The 17,379-nt window shown below is 38.7% G+C and overlaps 1 protein-coding gene and 1 long non-coding RNA gene across 13 annotated transcripts; both read right to left on the bottom strand.

Moving 5' to 3' along the window:
- Positions 1–5,445: 5,445 nt before the first annotated feature.
- On the bottom strand, positions 5,446–8,976 carry LOC106011804. Of its 4 annotated transcripts, XR_001184862.1 has the most exons (8): positions 8,827–8,976; positions 8,472–8,531; positions 8,203–8,262; positions 7,910–7,964; positions 7,459–7,518; positions 7,170–7,212; positions 6,587–6,657; positions 5,446–6,123 (listed from the first exon to the last, which is right to left on the bottom strand). It is a non-coding gene; the product is annotated as an uncharacterized LOC106011804 (long non-coding RNA). The 4 variants fall into 4 exon arrangements; XR_001184860.1 differs by adding an exon at positions 6,932–6,986 and having other exon boundaries at positions 8,203–8,976; XR_001184861.1 differs by having other exon boundaries at positions 8,472–8,976.
- Positions 8,977–9,054: 78 nt separating this feature from the next.
- Positions 9,055–13,274, bottom strand: LOC101856660 (basic salivary proline-rich protein 4). 9 transcript variants are annotated; one of them, XM_013082726.1, is made up of 10 exons: positions 13,070–13,274; positions 12,746–12,802; positions 11,877–12,522; positions 11,556–11,615; positions 11,235–11,294; positions 10,893–10,949; positions 10,619–10,685; positions 10,021–10,344; positions 9,751–9,823; positions 9,055–9,244 (listed from the first exon to the last, which is right to left on the bottom strand). In XM_013082726.1, exons 3-8 carry the CDS (start codon positions 11,905–11,907, stop codon positions 10,320–10,322), a joined length of 300 nt encoding a protein of 99 aa, XP_012938180.1. In that variant the 5' UTR covers positions 11,908–12,522; positions 12,746–12,802; positions 13,070–13,274; the 3' UTR covers positions 9,055–9,244; positions 9,751–9,823; positions 10,021–10,319. The 9 variants fall into 9 exon arrangements, 2 of the variants coding, with proteins under 2 accessions (XP_012938180.1, XP_012938181.1); XM_013082727.1 differs by having other exon boundaries at positions 10,286–10,344; XR_004858563.1 differs by having other exon boundaries at positions 10,021–10,077; positions 10,286–11,931; positions 12,138–12,194; positions 12,456–12,522.
- Positions 13,275–17,379: the final 4,105 nt, after the last annotated feature.

Raw genomic sequence — 17,379 nt, 5'->3', positions numbered from 1 at the left:
GCAAAGTCCCAGCAGAAAGATTGAGATACTTGATAAAAATCCTCCCAACATGGTCTTCTGTGCACTATTGTAGAACACCTAACCGCTACAACAAAGACACCTGTATCTTATATTGTACTTGTAATTGTTAATGTTTAACACCCGCATTGATTTGACATTGATCATGAGGCAGGCTGCGGGAGTCCTGTCTGTTATGGCCAACAAGGACACAGGAATTCAACATCCCAGCAGATAGACCAAGAAACAAGATTTAATCCAATCCGTAAGTCATGTTTTACTATCCTATCCATACAACGTGGGGAAATTTACTCGTTAATCCGATCCGTGGGCCAACGCTTTGCATTGCTGTCTGTCAAAATTATTAGAAAAATACCGAAAATTTCAAAGAGATCTTCGTACTAAAAGTATTCTAAAATGTGAAGAATTACAACCCGGGGGTACAAAATCGAAATCCAACTGAGTCCCATGGTAAAGAGCCTAACATCTACACCACCGACTCTGATACATCTAATTAAACACGAATAAAGAAAGAACAAGATAAAGTAGAAGACCCATACCCATACATTAGACACTAAGGTATAACATGCAGGCAAAAGAAGTGGGCAATACACTGATGATGACAGTGAAAATGATAAAGAAAAGGGACTTTCACTTTGAGTGAAGAGAAGCCTATTGAAACACAATAATCGCCATTTAGATCTGAGGAAAAGTAAGACATAGACAGTAAGAAAGAAAAGAGGGAAAGAAAAGTAGGACTTACTAGTGGCACTCTCCAAACACTCATGAAAAGGGAACATAAATACCTAGCCAATAATACAAACAAATAACCGGTAAGATAGATTCCATACAGTAAATTTATTAAATGTATTTTTTAACTTCAGGCACAAAAGGAGCTCTTTGTACAGTTCTGACAAATTCAATTTTACACAAAGACAGGTAAACTGACATGCCTAATACATAGCAGTTCAGTCTTTTTACACAATTAATTATGCACTGTCACGTATCACTTAAAAAGTTGTCATGCAAACAAACTAAATAGTGTTTCTAGGGATCAGCAATGACTGATCAGAGGCAAGTCACTGCTTGAGGCCAAAGAGGCAACAATGAGGGGTCGGAGTTAATTCAAGACATGAATCCTAAAGGGCCAACAACATGAGGTGATACTACAGGTAAAGTTTTATAGGGTCTCCAAAAGCTAACGTAGATTATAGAGTACTGAGGGTCAACAACATGGTTATACTACTGGTAAAGTTTTATAGGGTCTCCAAAGGCTAACGTAGATTATAGAGTACTGAGGGTCAACAACATGGTTTACTGGTAAAGTTTTATAGGGTCTCCAAAAGCTAACTTAGATTATAGAGTACTGAGGGTCAACAGCATGGGGTCGGACTAAAGCTAACTCAGGACGAGAGTACTGAGGGACAATAATGTGGGGTCTTACTGAAGGCAAAATTATAAATGGTCAACAAAGTGGGGTCAGAAATAAGAGTCCTGAGGGCCAACAACAGGGGCTTGGACTAAAGGTAAAGTTCTAAAGGGTCACAGCAAAGTCAAGACATGAGTAGGACTACTGTAGGTCAACAACGTGGGGTCGGACTACAAGTTCTAAAAAGTCACCAATTTGGGTGGGAACAAAGTCAAGACAAACTTGAAGGTAGGGTCAACAACGTGGGGTCGGACTAAAGGTAAAAGATCTAAATGGTCACCTAGGTCAAGACGTGAGTCTTGAGGGTCAGCAACAACATAATAATGATAATAATGTAGATCATTTCTATAGCGCTCATTCCAGTTTGAACACAGTCCTTGGCGCTTTACATAAATGCTTGTACCAACAATATTCACACTCACACTCACACACACACACACACACACACACACACACACACACACACACACACACACTCACACACACACCTACTTCCTTACACGTGCGCTTACACATCATTACGAAATGGGTCACAGCTAAGTCAAGACGTGAGTCTTGAGGGTCAACAACATAATAATAATGTAGATCATTTCTATAGCGCCCACTCTCGTTTGAACACAGCCCTTGGCGCTATACATAAATGTACCAACAATATTCACTCACCACACACACACACGTGCGCACACGTGCACGCCCCACACACACACACACACGCCCCACACACACACACACACACACACACACACACACCTTGCTTATTACACGTGCACTTACACATCGTTACGAACTGAGCACATACAAATACATAATAGAATACTATGCAATTCGCAAAATATATCCATAGTCATTTACAAAACATTGTACTGAACATGAATCTACTATTATAAAAATGATGTCATTAAATATGCCTTTAAAGATATCTTAAATCAAGACTCAGGTGGATGTCTCAAGGGTTGGGGAAGACAGTTCCAAACTGATGGAGCAAGGTGGGCAAACGATCTTTCAACATGAGGTCGGAGGAAAAGGTAACGTTCTAAAGGGTCACAGCTAAGTCAAGATATGAGGCTTTATGGTCAACAACGTGGGGTTGGACTAAAGGTAAAGTTCTAAAGGGTCACCAATTTGAGTTGGAGCTAAGTCAAGACATGAAACTTGAGGGACAACAACGTGGGGTTGGACAAAAGGCAAAGTTGTAAAGGGTCACAGCTAAGTCAAGACATGAGTAGGCCTACTGAAGGACAACAAAGTTGGGTTGAACTAATAGTAAAGTTCTAAATGGTCAGAGTTAAGTCAAAAAACATGAATCTTGAGGGTCAACAACGTGGGGTTGGACAAAAGGTAAAGTTCTAAAGGGTCATCAATTTGCGTTGGAACAAAGTCAAGACATGAAACTTGAGGGTAGGGTCAACAACGTGGGGTTGGACTAAAGGTTAAGTTCTAAAGGGTCAGAGTTAAGACATTACTCTTGGAGGTCAACAACGAGGGGTCGGACAAAAAGTAAAGTTCTAAAGGGTCACAGCTAAGACATGAATCTTAAAGGTTAAAACAACGTGGGGTTGGACTAAAGGTAAAGATCTAAAGAGTCACAGGTAAGTCAAGACATGAATCTTAAGGTTCAGCAACGTGGGGTTGGACTAAAGGTAAAGATCTAAAGACTCACAGGTAAGTCAAGACATGAGGCTTAAGGGTCAACAACGTGGGGTCGGACTAAAGGTAAAAGATCTAAAGGGTCACCAAAAGGGGTCGGAGCTAGATCAAGACGTGAGCCTGGATGGTCAACAACATAATAATGTAGATCATTTCTATAGTGCCCATTTCTATAGTGCCCACTCCCGTTTGAACACAGCCCTTGGCGCTTTACATACTTGCTTATTACACGTGCACTTACATATCGTTACGAACTGAGCGCATAGAAATACATAAATATATACTACGCAATTCGCAAAATACATAAATGGATACACAGTCATTTACAAAACAACATGAATGTACCATTATAAAAATGATGTCATTAAATGCGTCTAAAGATATCTTAAATTAAAACTCATGTTGTATGTCTCAAAGGTTGAGGAAGACAGTTCCAAACTGATGGAGCAAGGTGTGCAAACGATCTTTCAACATGAGGTCGGACGAAATGGGAAAAGTACTAAAGGGTCACAGCTATGTCAGGATAACTAAAGGTAAAGATCTAAAGACTCACAGGTAAGTCAAGACATGAGTCTTAAGGGTCAACAACGTGGGGTCGGACTAAAGGTAAAAGGTCTAAAGGGTCACCAAAAAGGGTCGGAGTTAGGTCAAGACGTGAGTCTTGAGGGTCAACAACATAATAATGTAGATCATTTCTATAGCGCCCACTCCCGTTTGAACACAGCCCTTGGCGCTTTACATAAACGTATGTACCAACAATATTCATTCACACACACACACACACACACACACACACGCGCGCGCGCGCGCGCACACACACACACCTACTTGCTTATTACACGTGCACTTACACATCATTACGAACTGAGCATATACAAATACATAAAATAATATATACTATGCAATTCGCAGATACATAAATGGATATATAGTCATTTACAAAACCTTGTAATGAACATGAATCTATTATACAAATGATGTCATTAAATGTGTTTTTTAAAATATCTTAAATTAAGACTCATATGTTGTATGTCTCAATGGTTGATTGATTGATTGATTGAGTAGATGTTTTACGGCACTATCGACTCAATTTTGGTCATTTAAGCGCCAACAGGTTTCACCGCTACAAAATCAGACGTGTTTTTAGTAAGAGTCTTTCGGAACCCGCAACAGCACACGATCACACTATTTTCATAATGCTAAAAAGACGAACAAACATGGATACATAGTCATTTACATAATATTGTACTGAACATGAATCTACTGACATAAAAAGGATGTAATTAAATGTGTCTTTAAAGATTTTTTTTATTTAGACTCAGATGTTGTATGTCTCAAGGGTTGAGGAAGACAGTTCCAAACTGATTGAGCAAGGTGAGCAAACGATCTTTCAACATGAGGTCGGACGAAAAGGTGAAGTTCTAAAGAGTCACAGCTAAGTCAAGACATGGATCTTATCGGCACAAGCCGGTGGCTAAAACAATGGATTCGTATCATTTGTTTCTTTGTTCAACCAAGCCCCTAACCTGAGGCTTTGGAAGGGGAGGCGCCATTCAATTTATGGACATTGGAGTGCAAACATCGGCAGTGCTTTCCGATGCTGAAATTGTGGAGCAAGTGAAGGAAGCTTCTAAAAACAAACAGTGAAGACCATGAGCAGATAAACGGGACAATAAGCTTTGCGGAGGCAAAACAAAGTATGGAGAAATTGAGCGACTATTTCGTAGTCAATTGGATGCAAACGGATGTACAAAAGTGTCACAGATGCTGGAGAAACAGCAGCAACAACCATCCATATCTACCTTTTTCCCTTCTCTTGGGAAGAAATAAGTTACTGTCCACATGAACCATGCATACCATTCCTATTACTATGACCGAAACGGACTAAGAGAACACTTATGGTTGTGTGTATCGACTAAAATAAAGAACTACGTATATAAAGAACTATTTTTACACCCCGGGCTTGTTATTTATGTCAGTGTTTCACTGTATGTCAGTAAACTCTACAGAGGGGTAGGAACTAAGTCAAGTAGCCCTACAGGGGTAATGAATCAGTGACCTTCAGACTTTTCACAACTACAAACTTCTGGTCAAGAAAATACTGGTGGTATCAGAACGTCTCCCACAGAAGGTCAAAGGCCAAACTAAAAGCTGGCAGTGCTGGTTTATTTTTTAATGATCAAGTGAGTAAACATTTAATTACGGTACCAATAAACTGCAAGGAACACTTTAGAAGACAAAATCAACTCCATCAACCTCACACTCAAGCTTAAAAACAGCAGGCAGCTCTTATCCTATTCCAACCCTGCCATCCCCCCTCCCCCCTTTAAAAAAAAAACAACCAAACACTGCCCCCTCAACTACCTCCCGCCATGGCCATGGCAACACCTACGAAATCCTACTCTGAACCTAGCCTAACCACCTAGCTCCCTATCAACCTATCTGCCCTTCTCTACAGCTACAGCCCCACTGTGTCACTTTAAGCCTGAGTGTGATATACAGAAAATGTAGCACCAGAGCACTGTGAGACTTGTTTGACCAGAATAGTGGCTAGACCTTCTAATATCACCAAAGTTTGGACTGAAAGTAAGAACGAAATGTCTTGTTCTAAATCAGTGAACATGTATCTCAGTGACTTCTTATAAATAAAATCTCCAGCTGGATATCATACAAGGAATGTTGTTCTCTTGAGTCTTTACTGGTTTTACAGTACTATCAACATAACTTCACAAGAGAAATAAAACTGCTTCATCAGCTTTTAAAGTTGTCCATGGTAGCTATCTGGAGGAAGTGACTAGTCCATTCAAGAGCAGCTGCATGTTGGCGGGATTCTAGATGCCTGGCAATTGTCCGTTAGTTCTTGACCGACTGAATAAAAGATTGTTTCACAGTGCTATTGACACAATTTGACCATGTCAGCAAGCACTCTCACTTGGCTGAATGACATAATGCAGAAGAGGGGATGCTACAATCCAGGTTGAATGGAAGACCCTTGTCTGGACAGAGCATATGCTTCTTGGGTGGCTTTCAATATTTGGCTTGGCAGCTTTCTGAGAAAAAAAAATGAGTTATAGCTTGAGTTACCAAATTTGACAAACGACAAGTACATAGATGCAATAGTGGTCACTTTTAGTACATTATGAATAAAACTACTGAGAAAAAGAAAAAAGGAGGACCTGACATTGACACCCTCCATCAACAAAAAATAAGATATAGTAGTAAATCTAGTTTTATTATGAACCGGTACATATCTTATGGTGCAACCGAGAAAATTTATTATGTCAGTGCCATTCATACAGATTTTCCAAATATCTTCCTTTCTTAGTCCTGATTAAAAGGACAGGGCGACATTTATAAAAATCAGTCATTAAAAACTTTATCATTTTCCCTTTTCATTTAAAGGAAAAATAACTTTTACATTGAACCCAAACGCAACTCACCAATAGGTATTTTTTAAATTTTACTGTAATAATGAACAAATAATGTTCCAAGAGATATTTTAATGAAAAATACCTCCTGTAGATGGTCCTGTCGTGGATTCCTTTGGGTTCTTCTCTGCTCGTTGTCCTGTCCAGAGGGTGGTCCTGGTGATGAAAACGTGTGTTAATTAAGAATATCCGCTTTCGTCTACACAATTTGTTCTTTTGTTCTGGAGAAAAAAAAGTCTTTAATATTGTTTACTTATGGTTTAAAAGGAAAGGAGAATATTTATAAGAAAAAAATTATGTCTGTAAAAACGTCCATTTTTTCTGCAATAATAATAAAACTTTTGCATTGAACTCAGTCACACCTGGAGGTACTTTTCAAATTTTATTTAAAGATAAACAATGTTCCAAGACATAGTTCACAGACAAATACCTCCTGTAGATGGTCCGGTCGTGGGATCCATCAGGTCGTCCTCCAGGGGGTGGTCCTGGTGATGATTTACACAAATCTGTCAGTAAATACGTTTAACAATTTTTATTTTACCAAAGTGTAAAAATTTAACTTTTACCTTGAACCAAAGTCCCACCAATAGATCTTTCTACTGTTACTATAATTAGGGATGTAGAAATGGAAAAATAATGTTCCAAGAAATATTTTAAAAAACAAATACCTCGTTAGGAGATCCTTCGGGTCGTCATCTCAAGGGGGTGATCCTGGTGATGAAGGAACACAATTAAAAATATCCACTTTCATGTACACAATTTGTTCTTTTGTTTTATAAAACAAAAAGAGTCGCAACAATATTGTTTACTTATGGTTTTAAAGGAAAGGAGGACATTGATAAAAATCTGTCACCAAAGTGAAAAAATAAATCTTTTCCATTGGACTCAGTACCATAGATAGGTATTTTTTTCTAATTTTAAAAATAATGTTCCAACTCATATTTCAACGACAAATACCTCCTGAAGATGGTCTGGTCGTTGGACCCTCCCGGTCATCCTCCTCTCCAAGTGGTGGTCCTGGTGATGAAGATTTGTGTTAATAAAGAATATTTTCTTTCATCTATACAGTTTTTTTCTATTTTAGAAAATAAGAGTTGCCATAATATTGTTTAGCCTACTAACGATTTAAAGGTACGAAAAATATATCTTTTTGTTTGTTTGTTACAGGGTTTTACGGCGCTCGCAACTGCATAAGGTCATATGAGTGTGCGAAACAAGTTGGTAGCATTCGCAACAGTTCACTGCACGGTTTGTCGACAATGAAGACTTTAAGATTTTATTTTTTTCCTTTTTCACTTAAACGCAAAATCTTTAACATTGAAGCCAGACCCACCCCACCAATAGGTATTTTTCTAATTTTACTGTAACAAATAAATAACATTCTAAGACATATTTCACAGACAAATACCTCCTGTAAATGGTCTGGTCATGGGATCCTTCGGGTCGTCCTCCAGGGGGTGGTCCTGGTGATGAAGACATGCGTCGATTTTTTTTTAGTAAAGTCATTATAATATTGTTTACTTATGGTTTAAAAGGAAAGGGGAATATTTATTTAAAAAATCTGTCAGTATATTATACGTTCTACCAATTTTTTTTTCACCTAAAGGTAAAAATAAAACTTTTGCATTGAACTCAGTCCCACCAGTAGGTACTTTTAGCCTTTTACAGAAATAATAAACAATGTTCCAAGACATATTTCACCTCCTGAAGATGGTCCGGTCGTGGGATCCTTCAGGTCGTCCTCCTGTCCAGGGGGTCGTCCTGGTGATGAAGACGTGTCAGTTTAAGAAGTACATTTACAATAATCTGTCAGTAAATACGTTTAACAATTTTCATTTTTTACCAAAGGGCAAAAATAAAACTTTACATTGAACCAAAGTCCCACCAGTAGATATTTTTCTTATGTTACTGAAATTAGTGATAAAGAAATGGACAAATAATATTCCAAGACATATTTCAATGACAAATACCTCCTGATGATGGTCCGATCGTAGGATCATTCAGGTCGTCGTCCTCTCCGGGGGGTGGTTCTGGTGATGAAGATATAAGTCAATTAAGAATATCCATTTTCATCTACACAATCTGTTCTTTTGTTGTAAAAAACAAAAAAGAGTAGGTATAATATGTGTTTACTTATGGTTTAAAAGGAAAGGAGGATATTTATAAACATCTGTAGGTAAATACATTTCACCATTTTTTTTTCATCTTGGTGCAAAAATAAAACTTTTGTATTGAATTAAGTCCCACCAGTACATACTATCAATATCAAATTTTACTGAAATAATTAACAAATAATGTTCCAAGACATGTTTCACAGACAAATACCTCCTGTACATGGTCCGGTCGAGGGATGTTTCAGGTCATCCTCCGTGTCGTCCTCCACATTTCACGCCACTCCAACAACCTCACACTCAAACTCAAAAATCAGCAGGAAGCTCTTCCCACACCATTCTACCCCTGCCACCCATCCCTCCTACCTCCCACCCCCCAAAAAACACCCCAAAAAAACTACACTACCGCCTCAACTACCTCCCGCCATGGCCATGGCAACACCTACGAAATCCTACTCTGAACCTAGCCTAACCACCTAGCTCCCTATCAACCTATCTGGATATCTCTACTGCCCCACTGCATCAATTTAAGCCTGAGTGTGATATGTGGAAAACGTAGCCACAGACCATTATGATACTTGTTGGACCAGAAAAGTGAAGAGACCGTCTGATGTCACCAAAGTTCCGGCCGTCTGAGAATAAATTCCAAGTTAAATTACCGGTAGTTATTGAACTTTTGAGTTTGAGTAAAGAGAATCGCGTGAATGTAATAATGGTTATTAGATGTAAGAAACAAATAAAACAGACAGGCACAAACAACAGGGGGGAAAAGGCCCTGCAATTGGCACACTCCCCCACCGACAATGACAAATAGAAAAATACTGGTTTTTGATTGACTATATAAAATTTCATTTCGCTATTGAGACAATTTGTTAATGTAATTGCCACACACAGGTTTTCCAAACATCTTCCTTTCTTACAACAGTATTCATTAAAAGGAACGACAAGCATTTGTATCAAGGCGCGGTAGGAAGGACATTTATAAAAATATGAAGCATACATGTTTTACATTATTCGCCTAGAGCAAAAATAAAACACTTTGAACCAAAGTCACACCGATGGGTATTTTTCTAATTTTACTAAAATTAGTGATGAAAAGTACAAATTATGTTCAAAGACATATTGCAAGGAAAAATACCTCCTGAAGATGGTCCGGTTGTGGGATCTTCCGGGGTAGTCCTCCGGGTTGCCCTCCTCTTCAGGTGGAGGCCCTGGTGAAGAAGACTGGCATCAATTCAGAGCATTTATAAAAATATGCCAGTATACATATTTATTATGTTTTACCATTTTAAATGTTCAGCTAAATGCAAAAATAAAACATTAAAAAATTCATTGCCAAGGTATTTTTCTAATTTTACTTGAAAAAATGGACAAATAAAGTTCCAAGAGATATTTTAATGACAAACACCTAAAGATGGTCCGGTCCTGGGATCTTGTGGGTCATCCTCCACTCCAGACGTACGTCCTGGTGATGAAGACAAGTGTCAATCAGGGACGAAATTTTCACAACTGGCATACACGTATACACGTTTTACCATTTTCATTTTTCACCAAAGAGTTATAAAACTTTTACATTGAGCCAAAGTCCACGGGTATTTTTCTAACTTTACTGAAATTACTGATGAAGAATTGATAATGATGAATATTCCGAGACATATTTCAATGACAAATACCTCCTGATGATGGTCCGATCGTAGGATCGTCAGGTCATCCTCCTCTCCAGGGGGTTGTCCTGGTGATGAACACGTGTGTTTATTAAAAGTATCAACTTTCATCTACACAAATTTTTTTTGTTGTTTTAGAAAACAAAAAGAATCGCTATAATGTTTTTTACTTATGGTTTAAAAGGGAAGGGGGATATCTATAAAAATTTGTCAGTAAATACGTTTTACTTTCTTTTTTCACCTAAGTGCAAAAATGTAACTTTTGCATTGAACCAGTGGGTATTTTACAAATGTTATTGAAATAATAAATAATGTTTCAAGACATATTTCACAGACAAATACCTCCTGTCGATGGTCCGGTCGTGGGATCCATCAGGTCGTCCTCCGGATCGTCTTCCAGGGAGTGGTCCTGGTGATGAAAATGTGTTTGTTTAAGAAGAAATTTTACAAAAATCTGTTAGTACATATGTTTTACCATTTACATTTTTCACCAAAGTGCAAAAATAAAACTTACCTTGAATGAAATTATACGAATATACATTTTTCTAATGGTACTAAAATTAGTGATGAAGAAATGGACAAATAATGTTCAAAGAGATATTCCAATGACAATTACCTTCGGAAGATGGTCTGGTCTTAGGATCCTTCAGGTCGTCCTCTCCAAGGGGTGGACCTGGTGATGAAGACGTGTCAATTAAAAGTGTCCACTTGAATCTAAACACTGTTCTTTTGTTTTAGAGAACAAAGAATCGCAACAGTATTGTTTATTTTGGTTTAAAAGGAAAGGAGCTCATTTATATAAATCTGTAGGTAAATACATTTTCACATTTTTATTTTTCACCAAAGTGCAAAAATAAATCTTTTACATTGGACTCACTACCACAAATAGGTACTTTTTCTAATTTTATAGAAAAAAATGGGGAAATAATGTTCCAAAAGATATTTCAATGACAAATACCTGCTGAAGATGGTCCAGTCGTGGGATCCCAGGGGTCGTCCTCCTCTCCAGGTGGAGGTCCTGGTGATGAAGATGTGTGTTAAGAATATCTCCTTTCATCTAGTTTTTTTTCTTTCTATTTCAGAAAATAAAGAGTTGCCATAAAAACGTTTATACTACTGATTTAAAAGGAAAGAAATATATTAAATCATTTTCTCTTTCCATTTAAGTGCAAAAATAAAACTTAATTTAACGGAACCCAACCAGCACGGCTAGGTATCCCGTTTAAATAACTGAAATAATGAAACAAATAACGTTCCAAGAGTTGACTTTTTTAAATACCTTCTGAAGATGGTCCGGTTATAGGATCTTTCAGGTCGACCTCCTCTCCTGGGGGTGGTCCTGGTAATGAAGATATATATAATTAAGAATATCCACTTTCATCTACACACTTTCTTTTGTTTATGAAAACAAAATAGAGTCGCCATAATATTGTTTACTTATGGTTTAAAAAGAAAGGAGGATATTTTTAAAAATCTGTCAATAACTACATTTTACCAATTGTTTGTTCATCTTAGCGCAAAAATAAAACTTTTGCATCGAACTCAGTCCCAAGAGTATGTATTTTTCCAATTTTACTGAATAAACATATTTCACAAATACCTCCTGTAAATGGTCCGGTCGTGAGATTCATCGGGTCGTCCTCCAGGGGATAGTCCTGGTGATGAAGACATGTGTCAGTTTCAGAAGTGCATTTACAAAAATCTGTTAAATACGTTTTACAATTTTCATTTTTCACCGAAGTGCAAAAATAAAACTTTTACATTGTACCAAAGTCTCATCAAGAGATATTTTTCTAAAGATACTAAACTTAGTGAAGTAAAAAAGGACAAATTATGTTCCAAGACATATTTCAGTGACTACCTCCTGAAGATGGTCCGATCATTGGATCCTTCGGATCATCCTCTCTAGGGGGTGGTCCTGGTGATAAAGACGTAAGTCAATTAAGAATATCTTCTTTCATCTATAGTTTTTTCTAATTCAGGAAATGTTTAAGATTTCCATAATATTGTTCACTACTGATTTAAAAGGAAAGAACTACATTTTATCTTTTTCTCTTTTCACTTAAATGCAAAAAAAAAAACTTACATTGAACCTAGACCCACCCCACCAATACATTTTTCTAATTTTACTACAATAATGAATGTCTAAAGTTCTAAGAAATATTTCACAGACAAATACCTCCTGTAGATGATTCAGTCGAGGGATCCATCAGGTCGTCCTCCGGATCGTCCTCCAGGGGGTGGTCCTGGAGATGAAGACATGTGTCAGTTTAAGAAGTACATTTACAAAAATCAGTCAGTAAATATTTTGAACAATTTTAATTTTTTATCAAAGTGCAAAAATTAAACTTTTACTTTGAACCAAAGTCCAACCAATTAGCCTAGATATTTTTCTAATGTTACTAAAATTAGTGAAGTAGAAATGAACAAATAATGTTCCTAGACATATTATATTTCAAAGACAAATACCTCCTGAAGATGGTCTGGTCGTTTGATCCTTCAGATCGTCCTTTCCAGGGGGTGGTCCTGGTGATGAAGACGTGTTAATTAAGAATTAATATTTTCTTTCATCTATAGTTTTTTTTTCTTCAGAAAATAAAGAGTTGCCATAACATTGTTTACTACTGATTTAAAAGGCGATAGATCTAAATACTATAAATCGTTTTCTCTTTTCATTTAAGTGTAAAAATAAAACAAATTGAACGGAATCCAACCAGTAAGCCAAGTCATCTTTTTAATATCATTGAAATAATGAACAAAAAATGTTCCAAGAAATATTTTAATGACAAATACCTCCTGTACATGGTCCGGTCATGAGATCTTTCAGGGTAGTCCTACACATTTCACGCCACTCCAACAACCTCACACTCAAACTCAAATCAGCAGGAAGCTCTTCCCAAGCCATTTTACCCCTGCCACCCATCCCTTCCTACCTCCCACCCCTCAAAAAAACAAAACTTACACTACCGCCTCAACTACCTCCCGCCATGGCCATGGCAAAACCTACAGAATTCTACCGTACTCTGAATCTAACCTATCCACCTAGCTCCCTATCAACCTATCTGCCTATCTCTACTGCCCCACTGCATCAATTGAAGCCTGAGTGTGATATGCGGAAATCATAGCAGAAGACCACTATGATACTTGTTAGACCAGAAAAGTGAAGAGACCGTCTGATGTCACCAAACTTCCAACTTTCTGAGAAAAATAAATTCAAAGTTAAATTTAGTTTGAAACTTTTGAGTTTCAGTAAAGAGAAGCACATCAATGGTTATTAAATGTATGAAACAAATAAGAGACAGGCAAAAACAACAATGGATACGAAAAGAAAAGGTCCCGCCATTGGCACACCCCACCCAAAGCTGGACAAACAATTCATAAAAATCTGTTAATATAAAGTTTCCCTTTTTTTAAATCTTGATACGATACATTTCCTGTAAATTAAGAATTTTAAAAATCTAGATTCTAGATCTAGATATCTAGATCTTTACAAAAACAAAGATCTTTTTGGCGTCAATAATATTAAGAAAGACTGCATGTTGGAGCAATCTAAAAACACTAACATTGGTAAGCATATCTTTGAACTCAACACATTCTGTCAAATTAGCCAAGCAGTTGTTTTTAAAAAAAATTGACATCTGAAGCAGAAAGGATTCTTTTATCCTTCAAGGAGATTCTTCACATGTGCGTGTCCAATTTTTTACCAATCCAAACTTCCGTTTTTCTTATATTAGAGTGATTGCAAAAAGGTGGATGCAGCCGATTGAAGGAGAAGTACTAGATTCTAGATCTAAATCTACCTTACTAAGATACAAAGCAACTAATTTCATGAAAATGTTTTCAGTTGAATTAGATCTAGATCTAGATCTAGATCTAATTAAACAAGCAAATATTTAGTTCCTTATATTTTCAGGAACCATTTCTCATTAGACATAACCACAGGCAGTTTTGAGACACACCTAAAATACTCAAAGGGAATTTTCAAGCGGTACTTAAAACTCATGAGTCGGTATTCTTTTAATTTTAAAATAAAAAAGATTTAAATTCCTAATAGGGGACCTAAACTAGATCTAGATCTAGATCTAAGTTTTAGTGAGCAACGGATAGAGAAAGACGAGATGGAGAGAGAGAGATCATCCACAGAGAGAGATGGAGAGAAGAGATAGAGAGATGGGGAAGGAGGGAGCGAGGGGCAGAGAGAGGGGGCAGAGAGGGGGCAGAGAGGGGGCAGAGAGAGGGGGGAAGAGAGAGGGGAGAGGGGGAGGGAGAGAGATTGGGGCGGGAGGGGGGCAGGACATGAAATAATGAAAGTAGAAATCACCAAATCAGAAAGAACTTGGAGGATGGGTTGAGGTGTGGGGGGAAGGAGTGGGTGCAGTTTGAGTACTGAAATGCACAACCGTAGCCAGTCAGAGCACGGGAAATACAAGCGAGACAAAAACAACGGACAAACAGGGAAAGAGTAAGGGCCCTTCAGTCTGCACGGGAGGGTTTTTCAAAAGAGAAAAAAAAAAAGAAAGACTAAAACAAATAGCATACCTGAATAGTTTGGGTAGATTTCATAAGGTCAATCACAGGGGATGGTAAGGCAGTGTAAACGTTGAATCACTGAATCACAAGTAGATTCTACCCGAATTGTTGCCAGCCCCTTACTCTGCAAAGGCTGGCTTTGAAATGAAAATTTTAAAGTCTGCTTAAAGTAGAGAGAGAGAGCAAACTGAACTATATTCATAGAATTCATAAAGTAGCTGTCTGCTGATTGGCTGTAGGATCTCTGAACTTCACTCAGATCCCTGGTTGAGACTCACGCTTTTATTTTCAGCCAAGGCCAAGAGTACTGTAAACTGTCTCCACTTTCGATCACAAGGTTCCACAAAGGCACAACATGGCCTCTCCTCCCTCTCCCCCCCCCCCCCCCCTCTCTCTCTCTCTCTGTCTGTCTGTCTGTCTGTCTGTCTGTCTGTCTGTCTGTCTGTCTGTCTGTCTCTCTCTCTCTCTCTCTCTCTCTCTCTCTCTCTCTCTCTCTCTCTCTCTCTCTCTCTCTCTCTCTCTCTCTGACTGATTTGATTCCCATAGTTCAGATAGGAACTCAGTTGTTTTTCTCCTCCCCCCCCCCCCAAATGTCCTATGTCCTTGTGGAAAAGCATGTACTGTGGAAAGAGTTTAGCTCAGCGAAACACGTGTGTGGAGTGTGGAATGCATGCCCCTGAAAAGTCTTTGGCTACGGTAGAATAATATTATTGTATGCCTATTTTGAAAACAGAGTGTGCAGTGTGTTGTGAGTGTGTGTGTGTGTGTGTGTGTGTGTGTGTGTGTGTGTGTGTGTGTGTGTGTATGTGTGTATGTGTGTGTTTAGAGAGTCCGAGTGGGTATGTTTGTCGGTACATGAGTTGGGGGTGGAAGAAGAGGTAAAAAAAGGGCGCAGTCTCTTTGTGTGTGAGAACGCATTCTGCCAGACACAAGACCATCTTACTTGTAAGATATAGCCTAGCTTGGGCCCAACCGCTTTCCTCTTGGAAGAAATCTTTTCGTTCGTGCCGCCCCCTCTCTCTACTCCTCCTCTCTCACTTTGTCTCCTCCACCTCCTCCTCCCTCTCCTTCTCCTCCATTCTCTCTCTCTCTCTCTCTCTCTCTCTCTCTCTCTCTCTCTCTCTCTCTCTCTCTCTCTCTCTCAATCTCTCTATTTATCTATCTATCTATCTATCTATCTATCTATATATCTCTCTCTATATCTCTCTATCTCTCTATCTCTCTATCTATCTCTCTCTCTCTCTCTCTCTTACTCTTCCTTTCTCCCCCCCCCCCCCCTTCTTTCTCTTTCTCTCGTTCCGCCCTTCCCTTTTTATGTTTTCCCCTTCTGTCTAACTGGTAACCCCCCTCACATAGCCTTCCTCTAATTCCTACGCCTGACTTTCTCTCTCTCAGGGGGCTCTCGTGGCCTAGAGGTTAAGGTGTTGGCCTCTCATTCAAAGGTCACAGGTTCGAATCCGGGTAGCGACCGAACAATTTTCTTCTCTAAAATTGTCTCCTTTCACCTCCTTTCCTACTCTCTAGCAATGTTCTGTTGTCTGCTTTCATTTCCACTTTCTGCCCCCACCCCCTCACCTCCTTTGCCCCCTCCTCTGGGCTCCTGACTCTTTCTGCAGCCTTTCTACTGCTACTCCTTGGCTCCTCCTTACTGCTGTCTTTCTGCCACACCCCTGATCTTCTGGTAGGAAAGATCTACACCTAGCCTTCTCGGACAAGAGTGAAAAATCTCGGAGGGCCCGTGTGCAAGTTGCGCACGTTAAAGATCCCTTGGTGGTCTAAAATCGATAAGAGTAGGCTTCGGCCGCCACCCGGGCAAAATTCAAAATTTCCTACCAACTGAAAATGTTAGGTGTGTCCCGCGCGCTCATATGACCTTATACAGTTGTGAGCGCCGTAAAACACTTTACAAAAAAAAAAAAATCTCTCTCTCTTTCTCTTTTTCTTTCTCTGTCTGCCTTAGGAAATTCGTCTTAATCAGCTGATCGCCCCCCTCCTCCCCCCACTGGCCACGTATTGAGGCTAATTTTTATAGCTGTTTCACTTTCATTTTTCCGTAATTAAAACGGGATTTTAAACAATCGCTTTGTTGAACCTTCAAGGGCCTTATAGCTTGCCATGCGGGTCAAAATTGTTTTGTTTTTTTATATAGTGTGGGTATTTTTACCTAGGTATACACCCAGTAGATTGGCCGAGATTCTCGATAACAATTATCATTTTCTCCCCACTTGGGAATCAAACTTGAGTGTCCTGTGTTTGACAGACGTGGATACCTGAAGGTGTCATCTCTGACTCAGAGGTTGACGTGTAATGACCCTCTATCTTTCATGGTCGCGAGCTGCCGTTGCATATTCTGCCATATGCCGGCCAGTCCATGTTCTTATGTTGTCCATCCATGTTATTCTTTGCCTTCTTCTGGCTCTCCTGTTCCACATCTTTCTTTCAAGCTCCTCTTTCACAATGATCTCGTGTCGTTTTAGTGGCCATAGTATTTTATTTTTGTACATTTTATTTTATTCAGCAGCGTTTGTCGTGTGTGTAGAATCTGACCCACCTCTTTTTTTCTTTCTTTTTTG

This window comes from Aplysia californica, unplaced genomic scaffold (assembly GCF_000002075.1).
Source record: "Aplysia californica isolate F4 #8 unplaced genomic scaffold, AplCal3.0 scaffold00190, whole genome shotgun sequence".
Classification (NCBI taxonomy): Eukaryota; Metazoa; Mollusca; class Gastropoda; order Aplysiida; family Aplysiidae; genus Aplysia; species Aplysia californica.
Note: the sequence above shows the minus strand (reverse complement) of the source record. Positions and strands in the feature narration are given on the sequence as shown.